Source organism: Aquarana catesbeiana, linkage group LG09 (genome assembly GCF_042186555.1).
Source record: "Aquarana catesbeiana isolate 2022-GZ linkage group LG09, ASM4218655v1, whole genome shotgun sequence".
NCBI lineage: Eukaryota > Metazoa > Chordata > Amphibia > Anura > Ranidae > Aquarana > Aquarana catesbeiana.
In genome coordinates, this window is record NC_133332.1 from 148,260,836 (window position 1) to 148,277,678 (window position 16,843).

At 42.4% G+C, this 16,843-nt stretch overlaps 1 protein-coding gene across 4 annotated transcripts in view; it reads left to right on the forward strand.

Annotated features, from left to right (window-relative positions):
• FMR1 (fragile X messenger ribonucleoprotein 1) overlaps positions 1–16,843 on the forward strand; it is a 102,993-nt gene that overhangs the window by 36,415 nt on the left and 49,735 nt on the right. For all 4 annotated transcript variants that reach the window (XM_073599266.1, XM_073599262.1, XM_073599264.1 and 1 more), the window contains 2 exons: positions 9,577–9,670; positions 12,957–13,073. In XM_073599266.1, coding sequence (XP_073455367.1) covers positions 9,577–9,670; positions 12,957–13,073 — 211 coding nt within the window. The remainder of the gene's footprint in view (positions 1–9,576; positions 9,671–12,956; positions 13,074–16,843) is intronic.

Sequence of the window (16,843 nt, forward strand, 5' to 3'; positions counted from 1 at the left end):
AGCACCGTCTGGAAACAGAAGGGCTCTGACGATCTCTTCCTGGAATTTAAGGAAGGATCCAGTTCATCCAGAAGCTCTGTATAGCACATGAGCGTTCAGCAAAGCCAATTGAAATAAATAAACAGACACTTTTTTGTACTAGCGTCTGGCCTTATGGGCAACTAGGTACGGCGCCAACAACTGGTTGTTGAGGTCCACCCCTCCCATATTTTGGTTATATTTGTGGACACAGAGGGGTTTCTCCACAACACCAGTCGCCGTAGGAATTTGGACCGTCGTGTTTGCGTGAACAGACTCCACTTCACAGCGAGTAAGTCATTACACTTCAAGCAGGCTCTCTCCTCCAGCCTAAGACGGGAATCTACAAGCCCTTGGGGAAAGCCCCAGCGATTAGATCGCACGGTGCCACATGCGCAAATCTGATGATCAAACAAGCGACTAAAAAGTGGCACGCTCGTATAATAATTGTCCACATACAAATGGTACCCCTTTCCGAATAAGGGTGACACCAAGTCCCACACAACAATCTTGCCAGCACTCCCTATGTAATCTGGGCAGTTCGGCGGTTCTATGTAATTATCTCTTCCCTCGTAAAAAACCTCATAAACCTACAAAAACCCCTCATAAAACTACATGTATAGCCTGTGGCCCTGTCACAGAGCTTATACAGCTTGACCCTGTATCTGGCACGCTTGCTGGGAAGATACTGTTTGAAAGAAAAGCAGCCAGAAAACTTAATCGGGGACTCCTCAACGCAGACAACTTGATGGGGAGTAAACAAGTCTGCAAAAAGTTGGTTGAAGTAGTTTTTGAGTGGGCGAATTTTGTAGAGCCGATCATATCCAGGTCTCCACGAGGACGACAGAGTTCATTGCTGTATCGTGCCCTGGTCATGGAGGCAGAGAACACGGCATATGGAAAATTGGGTCAGTGGACCAATATGACTGCAACATACTCATTTTAACTATGCTCATGTCGAGGGCTAGGCCCAGAAAGGTCTTAAATTCGGAAACCATAATTGGTTTCCAATCTCTGGCAAGGGAGGACTGGGGATTAGCGGTGATGTATTGACCAGCATACAAATTACTTTGGTCCACAATAGATCTATAGAGATCGTCGGTAAAAACAGTGAATAAAAATTAAGGGAAGTAAAATCAACTGTTTCCAGCTGAATGCCGAGTTGGCCAGTAAATGGGGGAAGTACAGGTGCTGCAGAAGTGGTGGGTTCCCAATTAGGATTGGCGAATGCAGCAGGAAGGGCACTATGGGCTCGACGGGCCTGTCGTTGTCTTCTTGGTGGCAGCGGGATTCTACTTGTGCTTGCCACCTCGCCAGCTTGAACTGCACTTATGGGACTCGCCACGTTACCACGTGTTACTGCAGTGCTGGTTTGACTACGACCAGGATGTACTAGGCCGCTGGTGCTTGCCAGTTCACCAGAAGGATGAGCGGCACTAGTACTTCTCTGCTCCATATGAGAGCCCTGCAGTTCTTGCACTTCAACAGCAGAAGGTCGGGGTCTGGTACACCTGACCTTGGCAGGGACCACAACTCCGTCGTCAGAGCTATCTGTCATGGAGCCACTGTCGTCTACAGGATTGTATTCTGAGCCTGAATTTGACAGATGAGTGACTACTTCTTCACTATCTGTCATGCTCAGAAACGTGTAGACCTCTTCACTAGTGTACCTTTTGATTTGCCATTTTAGGCTCTAACTTTACTGGTACAGTAGTGAGACTCGCAGGTAAAAAAGCTCCTAGGCTGTCAGCAACTGTATCAAATGCTACCAAAAAAACTGTTAGCGATCGCAGGGATCAGGCCTGACTCTGCGAATGCTGCAGTTATGTGTTTAGTGTTTTGTAAGTGACAGTGATCGATCGATCCTGCACTTGGGTGGGCTGGGCTGGGCGGAGGGGCAAAACGCAGGTGTTAGCAGGTATCTGGGCTGATCCCGCTAACACTGTTTTTGGGAACCCTAAACTGCTGGGGACGCTAGTATTGATCTGATCAGATAGTGATCCGTTCAGATACTATACCACTAAGGGAGGTGTATGCTGCCTGCGTGGGTGTTAGCGGTACTGGCACTAATCTGACACTGCCTGGGGCGACGCAGACCCTAACTGAACCTAAAACCTAACTGATATCACCCGCCGGGCGATCAGGGGGTTAAACCTTTATTGGGTAATAAACGGCGGGTATAAAAAACAAACTAAGTGTCACCTGTAACACTTATATGGTGATCACTGGTGAAAGGGTTAACTAGGGGGCAATCAGTGTCAGTGGCCTCTCCCTCAGGACAGATCGCTCCTGGAATGATGCCAACCAATCGCGCCCCCCCGCCCATGGGAGGGGAGTAACATACCCAGATGTTACTCTGCCTGCTTGTGCCATTCTGCTGACGTACTGTATATCGTCGTGAGGCGGTCGGCAAGTGGTTAAGGAGCGTGTTTATGTAATTTTTTTTTTTTTTTTTTTTTTTAGGATGGACCTCCGCTTTAAGGCTGTTGGGCAGAAGTGACGTTTGACGTTGCTTCCGTCATCCAATATCACTGAGTTGAGTGGGGGCCATCACTTCTCAATCGACAGTGCCTCGAGGGGAAAGGATCGGATCGTCTCCACCGCTACCGATGGCTCCAGTAAGCGGCAGCGACGACCGGAACGAGGAGGGGGGTGCACCTCTCCTACCGCTGATAAAAGTCATCTTGTGGCAGATCCGCCGCAGAGACTACTTTTATCATAAAGCGGATTGCCTGCCATTTAAGAAAATACTGGGGTTATAAAGACTATCTGCTGCTATAACTCTGGTATTTAACGTCAAAGTACCAATGTATAAGGACGACATGCGGTCCGAAAGTGGTTAAATGTGAACAAGCCCACTTCAACATAAATCACACCCCTCATTCTGCAGCCAGCCAGCCACACTACTCAGTAACACACAGCAGGATAGGTAGGTTTACACCAGGGGTAGGCAACCTGGGGCCCTCCAGTTGTTGCAGAACTACAAGCCCCATCATGCCTCAGGGGAGTAATTGTAACTGCTAGCCTTGCAATGCCTCATGGGAAATGTAGCTCCACAACAGCTGGAAGGCCCCAGGTTGCCTACCCCTGGTTTACAGCCTTATAAATGCAAAGCATGTTTGTGCTCTCCCCCTCCAGCCACAATCGCAGATTAACATATTGCCCTTACTTGCTTTATGTAATCATTACTGAACTGTAGACACATGCCCATAATTATATATTATACACACAGTACTCTGCTGTAATTCAGTATTATAAATATTCCTCCTCCTGCAGTTTTGAGATCTTTCTAACAGCAATCAGTGCAAATCCAATATATAATTTTCCTGTAGTCTTAACCGCTCCTTACTCATTGCTGCAGAGACTATCCGATTCCAAGTTGCTCCTGTCCTTGCCCCTACTGAGTCTCAATCCTCTGTTATTTCCCCCAAATTAAAGGAGAATATTTTGGCTCTAGATGCAATGTGGATTAGAGGATCAGCCTGTTGATTCTACTTGTTCTGTTTCCAGCCCTGGGTTGTTTAAAATTCCCACAAAGACTGTCCTTTTACACTTGCTTTTAAATCTCTTTCTTTCTGGAGGTTGGAAACATCTTGACAAGCTGTTTCACAACACGCAAAGAAAAAGAAATCGCTTCTCCTTTTAGCGGTTTAGTGAGGATTTTGTGCGGAAGTGGTCTGTTCCCTCTATGGATTCAGCAGTGTCCCACCTTAACACGCGTGTACTATTTTGGTAGAGGACTCTTTAAAGACCCAACTGATAACTGACCCAATTGGTTGAAAGCCCCTTTTAGAGTTCTGTTCTCGGTACCAGGCCCTGCTTTTCATCAAATTGTCAAACTATGATTGTTCTAAAACCCATAAAGTAGTTGTAAACCTTTTTTATAAACTCAAGTACTCAAGCATATCCTCATATAATGTGTACCTCTCTCCACCTACAGCTCCTAGTGTGGATCCTGGCCACTCTCTTTTTTCCTCCTCAACCTGCATGTGTCACTCTCAATCTCAGATGTTCATGAGCAGGTTATGGTATCACAGAGCTACAAACATTAGTTTTACTCCCTGATCTTTTCTCATTTTCACCTCCAGGCTTCCTGTGTCACTGCACAGATATCAGATCTTCATTGAGCCCACTAAGGTTTACTGGATTAAGTTGTCATTGCCCCAGTTCTTATTTCAGGGGTTTAACTCCAACCTGTTCAACATTTTCTAGCCCAAAGTGGGCATTTGTCTCTTCTGGATATTGAAGCTCTGAGTATCTTGGTTTTAGTAAAACAAATTCTGCATGGAATCTACAAAATCTTTCATTGCTTCCCTTCATCAAAGAGACTTTTTGGACACTAAAGATTCTTAATTACATGGTCCCATCTTTTTAGCACTTCAGAGATTTCAAGACTTTCCTGTGGGGACCCCTACTTTACCAGTTTGTGGCCCTGCCATTCAGCCACTCATCTGATGTGGATGTTCTAATGGCTCTGTGGGATCAGTACTCCCTGATATGTCTTTCTGTCCCTAAAGCGCTTTCCTCCTTTGCTTTGCAGGGTTAAGATGAAGGGTATCACAATGAACCTCGTAGCTCCAGACTGGCCCAATAGGTTGTGCTGTGCCAACCTGGTAAGACTTATTGTGGAGTATTGAATCATCAGGAGCTTCATTGGACACGAAAAGCTTACTTTACTTGGTGCAAGTCTTTGGATTTCCACCCCAGGGCTTTATTCGAAGGCTAAGTGCTCTCCTTCCTACAGCTGGGTCTGGACCAGCATCTGGTTCACTCTGACATTTTAACCAATTAGAGACCATAAGGTAGTGTTTTTTTTTGTAACTATCAACTCTGAAAGGGGACTATCAGAGCTGGTGCCTTAAACTTGCAAGGGACACTTTTTGATTTTGCATAGAGGATCAAAGTGGTGTTGCGGCCCAGGAATTCCTTTTTGCCTAAGATATTTTACTGCCTTTCACCTCAGCCAAGGTATTGTTCTCCTGTCCCTCTGTCCAGCCTCAATTCACCAAAAGGAAATTTCCTTCCCTTTTTGGATGTGGTTTGGAATGTAAGAATCTATCTTGCAGCCACCGCTTCCTTTAGTAAGACTTATTTTACATCTTCTAACCCTTGATAGACACTCTAAGGGTGCATTGGTTTTAGTTCCTTGTTCTACCAGGTGGTTCAGGCAGACCATATTATTATATGTCTCAGGGATTATTTTCCATCCCTTCCTATAAAGGCTTAATTAATTAGAGCAGAGAGTGCTTCTTGAGGTTTTTGGCATCAAGCAGCTCTTCCCAGATCTGCAAGGCTTGTGGTCCTCTTTGGGCTTATGGTGCTTCATTATGGCTCTTTGAGCTTCAGGCAGTCCCCAGATCTGTTTATTTCAAGCCTGCTAGTATAAATTTACTGTCTTGCCCTCTGTCTGTTGGACTTCTTTTGTGTGTCATTTAAGACTTCCTGTGTCCCTCCTGTGTCTCTTAATGGACAGGAAAGAAAATATGATTTTGAACTCTTTGTAATCTTTTTTTCTGGAGTCCTTTGAGGTACACGGATGTCCATCCCTCTGTGTTTCTGCTCTGGGTTCATGAAATCTTAAGTATGTTAGTAGTGGGAGAGGTTATCCTAGGCCAGGGATATGCAATTAGCGGACCTCCAGCTGTTGCAGAACTACAAGTCCCATGAGGCATAGCAAGACTCTGACAGCCACAAGCATAACACCCAGAGGCAGAGCATGTTTTGCAACAGCTGGAGGTCCACTAATTGCATGTCTCTGTCCTAGGCTGTCCTACATAATAATAATAATAATAATAATAATATTATTATTATTATTTGCCAATATCCAATCCTCCTGTAGGCAGGTAAGTTCTCAAATCATCACTCAGGTTTCTTATTCTAGAGAGATGGAAGGAAAACTACTCAGAACCATCTGATGAAGCAAAATATTTCAAGTAAAAGGTCACTATCTCCAAATACTAATAGGCAATGCCACAGCTGTGGTATTTGTCAGCAAGCAAAGAAAGCATCACAAATCGATCCCTTCATCTTCTTGCAACATGGTTCTTATGGAGAGGTCAGTTTGGAATCTCTTTTGGCTACAAATCCAGTATTGCAGATTCTGCAAGCCATTACAATCTACAGAAGGCCACAAAAACGCCAAATTTAGAAGTGGTGTCCTAAGTGCAAAATGGGTCTCTCTAGGGGTATATTTTTGCCAGAGTGACATATTCCTAAAGTGGTGGTGTTTCTTTGCCCCCCCTCCCCCCCCCCCTCGCTCCCTGAACCAGTGGCATCAAGCCCCAGGATTAGATACTCTAGCCCATTGCAACCTCAACCTTCCAGCTGTGGTAAAACTACAAATACCATCATGCCTCTGCCTCTAGGAGTCATGCCTGTGATTGTCAGGGTCTTGCAATGTCTCATGGGACTTGTAGTTTACAAAACAGCTGGAGGGCCGAGTTTGCCTACCCCTGCGTAGCCCATCCTAAATTTTTCAGTTTTATTTTACCTTCCCATATTTCCATTTAATTTTTCAAGTTATGCACTTTTCATGGAAAACTTATCTTAACCACTTTCCGACCGGCGCACGCCGATGTACATCAGCAGAATGGCACGGCTGGGCAAATGGACTTACAAGTACGTCCATTTGAATTCCCCGCCATGCCATTGCGTGCACGCCGCCGGCCGGGAGCTCCCTGAGTCGGGTTGCGGGTCCCGCGGACTCGATCGCCGCGGGGATACCTGCGATCGCCTCAAGGAGAGGACGAACGGAGAGATGCTGATGTAAACAGCATCTCCCCGTTCTGCCTAGTGACAAGTGTCACTGATCACTGCTCCCTGTAATCGGGAGCAGTGATCAGCGTAGTGACACACACAGCCCATCCCCCCTAAAGTTAGAATCATTCCCCTAGGACATACTTAACCCCTCCCCGCCCCCTAGTGGTTAACCCCTTCACTGCCAGTGTAATTTACACAGTAACCAATGCATTTTTAATCGCACTGATCGCTGTATAAATGACAATGGTCCCAAAAATGTGTCAAAAATGTCCGACATAACGTCGCAGTCACAATAAAAATCGCTGATCGCCGCCATTACTAGTAAAAAAAAAAATATTAATAAAAATGCCATAAAACTATCCCCTATTTTGTAAACGCTATAACTTTTGCGCAAACCAATCAATAAACGCTTTTTTTTTTTTTTTTTTTTTTTTTTTTTTTTTTTACCAAAAATATGTAGAAGAATACGATCGGCCTAAACTGAGGGAAAAAATGTTTTTTTTTTTATATTTTTGGGGAATATTTATTATAGCAAAACGTAAAAAATAATGCGTTTTTTTTTCAAAATTGTCACTCTCATTTTTGTTTATAGCGCAAAAAATAAAAATCGCAGAGGTGATCAAATACCAAAAGAAAGCTCTATTTGTGGGAAAAAAGGACGTCTATTTTGTTTGAGAGCCACGTCGCACGACCGCGCAATTGTCAGTTAAAGCGACGCAGTGCCGAATCGCAAAAAGTGCTCTGGTCAGGAAGGGGGTAAAATCTTCCGGGGCTGAAGCGGTTAATTACCCTAGCTTTCAAACCAGACTTCATCTTTCTCAGACCTCATATCTAGTCTCTGGTTGGCTGTGTGGTTTTGGAATATCAGCTGCTGAAGAATAAAGGTTTGTTTGCTAAGGGTTGCTAGCTAGCCCGTAAGAGTTCACTTGTACCATCACATAGTTTTTATATAATTATATGCTGAAACCCAAGTAGTGTGGGTGAGTGGGTGTTTGCTCTGCCCCTTTTTCCTTCCTGTTTTTTTTTGAGCACACAGAACAAATCTTTTACAGAAAGACCTGAACAAAATAATGGAGTGGGCAACTACATGGCAAATGAGGTTTAATGTGGAGAAATGTAAAGTAATGCACTTGGGGGCAAAAACATAATTGAAAATTACTCATTGAGGGGAGAACCGCTGAGGGAATCAAGGATGGAGAAAGATCCTAGGAGTCCTAATAGATGACAAATTAGCATGCAATGTCAAGCTGCAGCTACCAAAGCCGGCAAATTTTTAGGATGCATAAAAAAGGGGATATACTCTAGAGATATAACCCTGCCACTTTATAAAACTCTGGTTAGGCCACATCTAGAGTACTCTGTCCAGTTCTGGTCACCAGTCCTCCGAAGGAATGTGCTAGAACTGGAGAGAGAAGTGCAACAAAATGAGTAAGGGGCCTGGAAGACCTGAATTACAAAGAGTGACTACAAGCACTAAATTTATTGCTGGAGAAGCGACGCTTGAGAGGGGACAGGATAGTGATTTACAAATATCTCAATGGTGATCCCAGCATAGGAAAAAAACGATTCAGTCTTAGGGAGTGTAAGAGGACACGGGGCCACACAATGAGATTGGAGGAGAAGTGTACAGGGATATGGGAAATAATTATAGACACTGACACATGTACACCTACACAGGTTGAACTGGAGGGACTATTGTGTTTATTCAACCTTACCTTCTATGTAGCATGTGCATTTGATAGTTTACTATCAAAAGTACTCTCTCATCATGCTGCCACGGCAACCATACACTACCGCGTTTCCCCCGAAAATAAGCCCAGGTCTTATATTAATTTTGTCAGTAAAAGACACAGTAGGGCTTATATTCGGGGTAGGTCTTACCATGTAATGTGCTGTCTTCTCTTCCCCTCTCTCTCCCTGCCTGACAGGAATCCCCAGTGTGAACCGAGTTAAAATGCTTGTAAAATCCTATAATCCACTTTATTACAGTAGTATATAATGTACAATGTATGTGTTTTCTGTAATATAATTGTGCCAAATACCTTCATTATAGCGCTTCTGTGACCCGCCGGAGCTCCCTTCCCCACAATTATATTACGGAAACATAACATTATACATTATATTCTACTGTAGTAGAGTGACTTATAGGATTTTACAAGCATTTGAAACTAGGGCTTATTTTTGGGGTAGGACTTATATTCCAGCCCTGCTGGAAAATAACGATGGGTCTTATTTTCGGGTAGGTCTTATTTTCGGGGAAACACAGTATTATGTTTTAGCACCTTCACACTGTTTTCTTGACACTGGACGATGTGAAGGTGGTTTGATCTGCCGCCCTGTGGTACCTACGTTCTTCTCGTACCACAAATGTCAGTCAGCAAAACCGGTAGTGTAGGACCATAGGAGACTCTTATTTCTGAGGTAAGAAACCAGTGATCTCTCTAGCTACCTGTAAGGGTGACAGTCTTCCTTCTACTACCTAGTCTAACAAGGCACCTCTCAAATTACCATCAGTGTAAGGGGGCACTTTAAACAATACCAAATGGTTATCGTTTAATAACCGACAGAAATACGATCACAAAACTTTACATAATTTTTGATTTTTTTTTTTTTTTTTTTTTTTTACTTTTTTAAGCAGCAATAAAAATATATTTATCAAATAATAGTTTCTGTTACAACATGCAGGTGTGTGCATGTGCGTTTTTGCACTTATTATCTTAGAAGATATTTTAAGTTGTTTTTAATACATATTTAAGTAGAATTTCTGTAACTTTATTTTTTGTACCTGTTTTGTTTCAGGTGCGCAAAAGAATCTGCCCATAAAGATTTCAAAAAAGCCGTGGGAGCGTTTTCAGTAACGTATGACTCTGAAAACTGCCAGCTAGTCATCCTTGTAAGCATTTCTTAATTTACTGAATGTAGATAATAATTTAAAATTATTAAAATAGGTCGAAATTAGTATTAAACATTCTAACTACATGAAAATGTAAAAAATTATTTTGAAAAGAGAAGTCTAAAGTTACCCCCACTAATAAATATGCTCCCTCCAGACCTTCTCTATCCTAGAATCAAAAATGCTCACCTTCTGATATAGTGTCTGCTGCCTATCCAGTCATCATTGAGTTTTTAGAAATAAAGCATTTGATTTGTACTTCCACTTGGAGCCTGAACCTGCAGCTCAATAGGCTGTACTTGATTTTTGTCTCCCTGGAAGTGACAGGAGACAGGAGTCATTTAAAGGCTTTAGGGGCTTTAGTACATATTCTCCAAATTGAAAAAGGATGTTTAAGTGCAAACCCAATTGCTGACTTACTGGGCAACTTACAATGGCTTCTGCATTGAAATGTAAATATATTCGGCTCTCAAAGAATAGAGCGGGGCTGGAGAAATCGTATTTTATTTTTGAGGGGGCAATCTTAAACTTGTCCTTTTTAAATTTGTTTCTTGGGTTTAATGCCTGAAGTTTAACTAAGGCCCTAGTCACATATAGTGCAGTGACCTGCTTTTTTTACTGTACAGGAACAACGCAGGTTACCGCTAGGACACGCAAAAAACAGTTTTATTTCTATATGTCCTATTTACATTGCAATACACCCTGAAGGTGCGGGGCAATGAACTGTGATAAAATTCAGATATGCTGCATTTGTTTGCAGTGCACTGGACAGGATCGCATGTCACTGTACAGCAGTGCAACACACCGAGTCACTTTTTTTGCACTTAAATGAACAAATAAAGTTCATACCAAAAAGGAATGTGTGTGACGTGATGAAATGGGCACCATATGGTGCACTACTGCCGACTCAATGCAGCTATAATTGACAGCTGCAGCACACTAAACCACTGTGGTTTACTGCGCGTCAGCTGTCCATTGCTGTGAGAACTGGCCCTTAGTAATTCTAGTAGTTATTTGGTAAATTAGTAAACAAGCCCAGTCTGTCCCCCCAATGGTTTGGTACAAAAATATCAATTGTATTACCTTGTGTCCTGTTGTAGGCTATATTATAGGTTTGCTTGCAAAATCATTTTTGCACAGATCATTTGTTCTTTGTACATCCCAGGACACAAGGCATCTTCATTTCCATTACCTGAAACCTTCAGGTGATTGGACACAATTAAAAATAACATGAAGTCCCCTCTTAGAAATAATTGCTCCCAGTTAGCCAAGGCTTCAGTTTTTTGAGTCTCAAAAGTTGTCTTGTATTTGACTCTCCAAAAAATGGAGAGGGCTTGGCGAAAGCATATTTATTTTTGAGGGGACAATCTTGTCCTTTTTTAATCCTTTTAAATTGTTTCTAGATTTAATGCCTAAAGTTTAACTTGGTAATTCTAGTAGTTATTCTGTAAGTTAGTAAACAAGCCTGGTCTGTGGTTAAATGATGTAAAAAAAATACCAATTTTATTATCTAATCAAACCCCACCCATTTTGTCTTTGTGGTTTATTGCTTGCTACAAAAACTGAAGCCTTGCCTAACAGGGAGGGGTTATGCCTAAGAGGGGACTTCCTGTCTTTTTTGCCAGTGTCCAATCATCTGAAAGTGACAGCATAACCCTGTTGTAATAAAGGTGAAGGTGTCCTGTGATGTACTCCAAGAAAAGGGTTTTACAAGTAAATCAAAAATACCATTATTCACTACATCTTTAACTAAAACTTTAAAGCGGAACTAAACCTGAAACCACTACATTCAATGCATGTCGCAAATGATAACTGCAACAAGTGCTTGTTCTTTTAACCTCCCTGGCGGTTTTCCCGAGTGTGGCTCAGGGTTAAAATTCAGGACCATTAGCGGTAACCCCGAGCCACACTCGGGATTACATCGCAGGATCCTGGTGTGGCTTTACTTACCTTGTCCCCGGGATCCTGCGATGTCACCCGCTGTGTCTGTGGGCTCCGTCCTCCTCCGAAGCCTCTCCGTGCCAGGCTCCGTTCCCTGCGAGCGGCGCGATGCACGGGGGCGGAGCCTGGCGGCAAATTCAAAAAATTGTAAAAACATAACACATACAGTACTGTAATCTTACAGATTACAGTACTGTATGAAATTATTTCACATCCCTTTTGTCCCCAGTGCTTTGTCCTATGCCCTGCATGCAGTTTTATGTTATATATACTGTTCTTTCTGCCTGGAAACTGGAGATTGTCCATAGCAACCAAAAAGTGTCCCTTTACATCAAAAGTGGCTTTAGACCAGCTAGAAAACAGCGATGGTAAATTAGAACACTTGCAGAATTGAGCGATAGTGAATCGTGGGGAAATTCATTTTATTATTATTTTATTTTTTAATTATTTATTTTTATTTATTATATTATAATTTATGTTTTTTTGTTTCAAACTTTATCATACCCGGGATATCTACTACACTCTTGTTTGGACAGATTTAAGTGTGTTATTGTTAAGAATTACAGACCTACAATATAAAACGCCAAATTTCCATGCAAAATAATTGTACCGCTTTCAGCACCTAAAATCCGAAATAATCATACCGCCAGGGAGGTTAACCAAACGGGCAAGCCATCAAATAGCTGGTGTTCTAATTGCTCACATGTGCAGTTCCATGGTAACTGCAGATCAAACCAAGGCTAAGATGTTTGTAAAGGATAGCAGGGTTTAGTTCCACTTTAATGTATCAGTTATTTATTAGGTAATGAAGCCAGGAGGCGGATGATTGCCCCTGGGCCTGCACCTTTAAAAACAAATCAAAAATTGCTGTGCTCATATTTCCATCCTTCAATATTAAAGGCTGTAACCCTTTTCCAGGAAGTAGCCTATGCAGTCAAGAGGCCCCAAAAGATTACAAAATTCTGTGCAGCTTTGTAAAATGATCTTCACTGTGGCTTTCCCACTTTGAATAAACCAAAACATTGTAGCCTAGAAAGAAGATTAATCTTTCATTCTTTGTTTTCTTTAAGAGATAGTGTCAGTGCGTGTACTGATGCATGCTGTGGTTCCTTCTGCCAGTGGCTATGTCAATACAGAATACAGTAATGACGTGGTTGGCAAGAGGAAACACACTCCACATTGGATAAAGCATTACCTTCAACATATTTTACAAAACTTAAAAGTAACTTTTAAGTAACTTAAAAGTAAATCCTATTGCTAATGTAATTTTTTTTTCTTTTTATGTGCAGTCTGCATATCTTCATTTTCTAATAAACCCTCTATATTCTCATGTTGCTTGTTGCAGTCTGTTGTGGAAGTTACAATAAAAAGGGCAAACATGTTGAGTGACATGCATTTCCGGAGTCTCCGCACCAAACTGTCTCTGATGCTGCGAAATGAAGAAGCCAGCAAGCAACTTGAAGTATGTGGATTATGTTTTATTATCATTTTTTTTTTTTTTTTTTTTCTTATTCACAAAACCATAAGAATTGTAAAGGTGTTCATTTTGTTATTGCATATTTCAAAAATTGTCGGTATTGATCTACAGAAATTCAGATTCAACCTTTGTATAGATGAAAATAGTTGCAGAATGAAAGAATTTTAATTGTGGTACCTGTGATCCAGCACAACAAATTTTTATAAAAGAAGAGCATTGTTAAAGTGTGTGTGTTTCACATTTAGTTGCACAACTTTCATAATTCACTCATGTCAAGACGTTTCTCCTATATGTAAATCAAACTTTGGCAGATTGTGTGCCCACTAATAAATCCTTATGGGGATGCATGTAATTTTGTCTTTATTTGATTTGTTTACAGCTTTATGATAACTACGTAACTAATTAAAGTCAAAACTTTATTTTTTATAAATGGAGAGGGATTAGAACGTCTGTCGGATCAGGTTTTTATTGCTGTCTGTGCCCATGTTGGGGAGATTCATGCTGTCTTTGTGTCCTGTTGACCATCCTCACTTAAAGTCAAGGTTAAAAAATTCCCAAATTTAGAGTTGTCACCATTACAGGTTTAGAGGTGGAATCTTCCAATGGGGACACTAGTTCTGGTCACCCTGAGGACAACCAGTGATCCTCTCACTTCCTGTTTTGGCTGTGGGACAGGAAGTGAAGGGAAATCTACCCAATGAGGACACAGCACCTGTGTGAATGAGCCCTATTCCTTTTAGGTTTTCTTTCTTCTATTTTCATCTGGTGATCCAACCAGTAAGTCTGTTGTGTTTTTTTAAAAGAACAATCTCTCTTCCAGATGTATCAGTTTACAGGGATGGGTCAATCAATTTAACACTGGCAGGGGTTCTTACAATGTTTAGCTTTTATTTATGTAAAATCTAAATTTTAAAGTGTTAGCTGGCGTTCAGCTTTAGTTTGTTAGTGTAATAAATCTGCCAGTACATCTAACACTGCCCTCCCCCACACACTGACAGTACTGCTGTCTGCTGTGTCCCCCGTGCTCCTTCATTCAGAGTGGGGATACGCTAATACGGGGGTGTAAAAATATAAAAGAAAGCAAACACAGCCACAACATCTAATAATTGGTAAGCTGCAATATAGTAAATGTTAGGTTTTGGGTTCAATAACACAGGCAGACAGGAGAGTCGGAAAATACAGCCAATCAGTAATCGCCTTTTCAGAGGTTTGGAGTGGGCAGACTAAAATGTTTGGATGCTATAGGTTGTTTTCACCTTTTGCTGTGTCACGTAAAGGGGCCACTAAAATACAAAAAAAAAAACAACTCTGTAAAGAAAACGGTTAATATTTACCTGTCAATATGCTATGGTGGCTGAAAAATCTGCAGCATCTGACACATCTCTGGGTGTATCAAATGCCCGGTCCTCTCTGCATACTGTGGTTACATCTGCTGCCCCCTATGTCATTACTGTGTTCTGAGGGCGGCTAAATTAAAGTGATTGTAAAGTCTTGTTTTTTTTTCCCTATAAAAATAACAAACTTGTTATACTTACCTGCTCTGTTGCAGTGGATTTGCATAAAGCAGCACGGCTCCTCCTCTTCTCGGGTCCTTCTTCTGTGATCCTGGCCCCTACCTCCTGCTCAGTGCTCCCACAGCAAGCAGCTTGCTATGGGAGCACCCGAGCCGAGTCACAGCTCCCTGTGTCCATTCAGACACGGAGCCCCACCCTGGCCCGCCCCCTCTCTCCCATGATTGGCTAGCTGACTTTGATTGACAGCAGCGGTAGCCAATGGTGCCGCTGCTGTGTGTGTCAGCAAATCAGGAAGAATCTCAGATGGCTGAGACAATCGTGGACATCACTGGACAGAGAGGGACCCCAGGTAAGTGTGAGGGGGGGCTACTGCACACAGAAGGCTTTTTATCTTGATGCATAGAATGCATTACGATAAACCTTCAGCCTCTTAGAACCCCTTTATTATTTTTTTTTTTTTTTTTTTTTATTATTTTTTTTTTTAACCACTTCAGTTACTTTAATCAGAGACATCTTTCAGATTGATAGTCATGGTTGTCTCTTGCCAAGTCACATCATTGTGGCCGTTAAAACTTTTCTCTTAATTAGATTTGTGTATTCAATATATAGAGTTGCATTTATATAAAAGTGTAATATAAGAAAGAGAAGAAAAAAAAGAAGAAACACCCACGCTAGACGCTGTACATCTCAGCCACACAAACTCTTGCTATTTACATGCATGGTTATATTTAATGCTTTTAGAACTAGTGATCCCTCCCCCACCCCCTCCCCCCAGTGACCCACCCCTGTTATTCCATTACACACCTTTTCTTTTCTTTCTTTTTCCCTTCTCTCTCCTCCCTTCCCTCCTCTCCTCCTTTTAAGCTAGTATCTATGTTTTCCCTCCTCCTCCTCTCACATTCTCTCTTGACTTCTTGTCAATAAGCTATGGAACAGCATCCCCACCCTGGAAGGGAGGCTGTTGCCCTCGGCACTAAGGTATTATTGATAGAGGGCGCGGCATTGCTTGAACCCATGGGTTCCATAGTTTCATGAATAGGTTATAGTTGCCTAACCTGGTGTAGAAAGTCCTTTCGCTCTGTATTGTGGAGTTAACCGTTCCAACCCAGGCTTCCGGGGTTGGAGGTGTGCTTGATTGCCATGCTTGAGCGATTAATTTTCTGGCCTGAAACAGGCATCTTACTATCGATATGGCCGTGCTCCTGTCCCTCATTTCTCTACCGATATAACCCAGCACACAGATTTTGGGATCAGGTTCTAAGTCCACTCTAAACGTAGCATTTATTTTCTTTATAATCTCGGTCCAATACCTAACTAGTTTAGGACATCTCCAAACCATGTGAATTAGGTCACCTGTTCCTCTACATCTAGGGCATTCGTCGTTGGTTCTACGGCCAAACATAAACAGCTTTTTTGGTGTGTAATAGGATCTGTGTAGCAACATCAGGTGAGAGGCTTTTTGTGAAGGAGAAACTGACACCTCTGAACCAAGCTCAAGAATTCTCTCCCATTGCTCGTCTGTTATCGTCCCCACATCTACCGCCCATCTGCCCCTTCCCCCTAATAGACCTGCCTTCGTATTACCTCTCTTTGTTAATTGGGTGTATGCCACTGTGATTAAGCCCTTGGTAGTCTCTGATTTGATTATTGTCTGTAGTAGTGGGATCCCACACCATATTGGGGGTTGTCTACCAAACTGCTTACTCAAAGCATGCCTGATCTGCAGGTAGCTGTAGAGCGCCTGGCTTGGCATCCCGTACTCGCGTCTTAGGTCCTCAAAGGGTTTCGGAGTGTCCCCTTCGTATAATTGTATCAGCCGGCTTACCCCACAGTTTTCCCACAGTCTGTTCCTTTCTACTGTTGATAATTCATGCAGTCGCTTATTATTCCATAGTGGCACATATTCTGATATACCTTTGTACCCCATTATTTTTTTAGTAGTCTGCCAGACCTTGGTGATCATTTTAAATGTTGGAATTTCTCCTTGTAGCGAGTCTGCCTCCAATGCTCCCACTAATGAGGCGTGCGGATTCCCCTGCAGAATGATTTTGATATTGCTGTTTCCCCCACCCTCGGCAGCACAGCCGCCCAACTGCTGCAGCTGGGCTGCCAAGAAGTAGATAAATGGCTGAGGGACCCCCAGTCCCCCCTCTGTGTCAGGGCGCTGCAGCTTTCGTAAGCCAATCCTAGCCTGCCCTTTTTTCCATATTAGTTCCCTAAAGAGGGATTGGATTTTTTGAA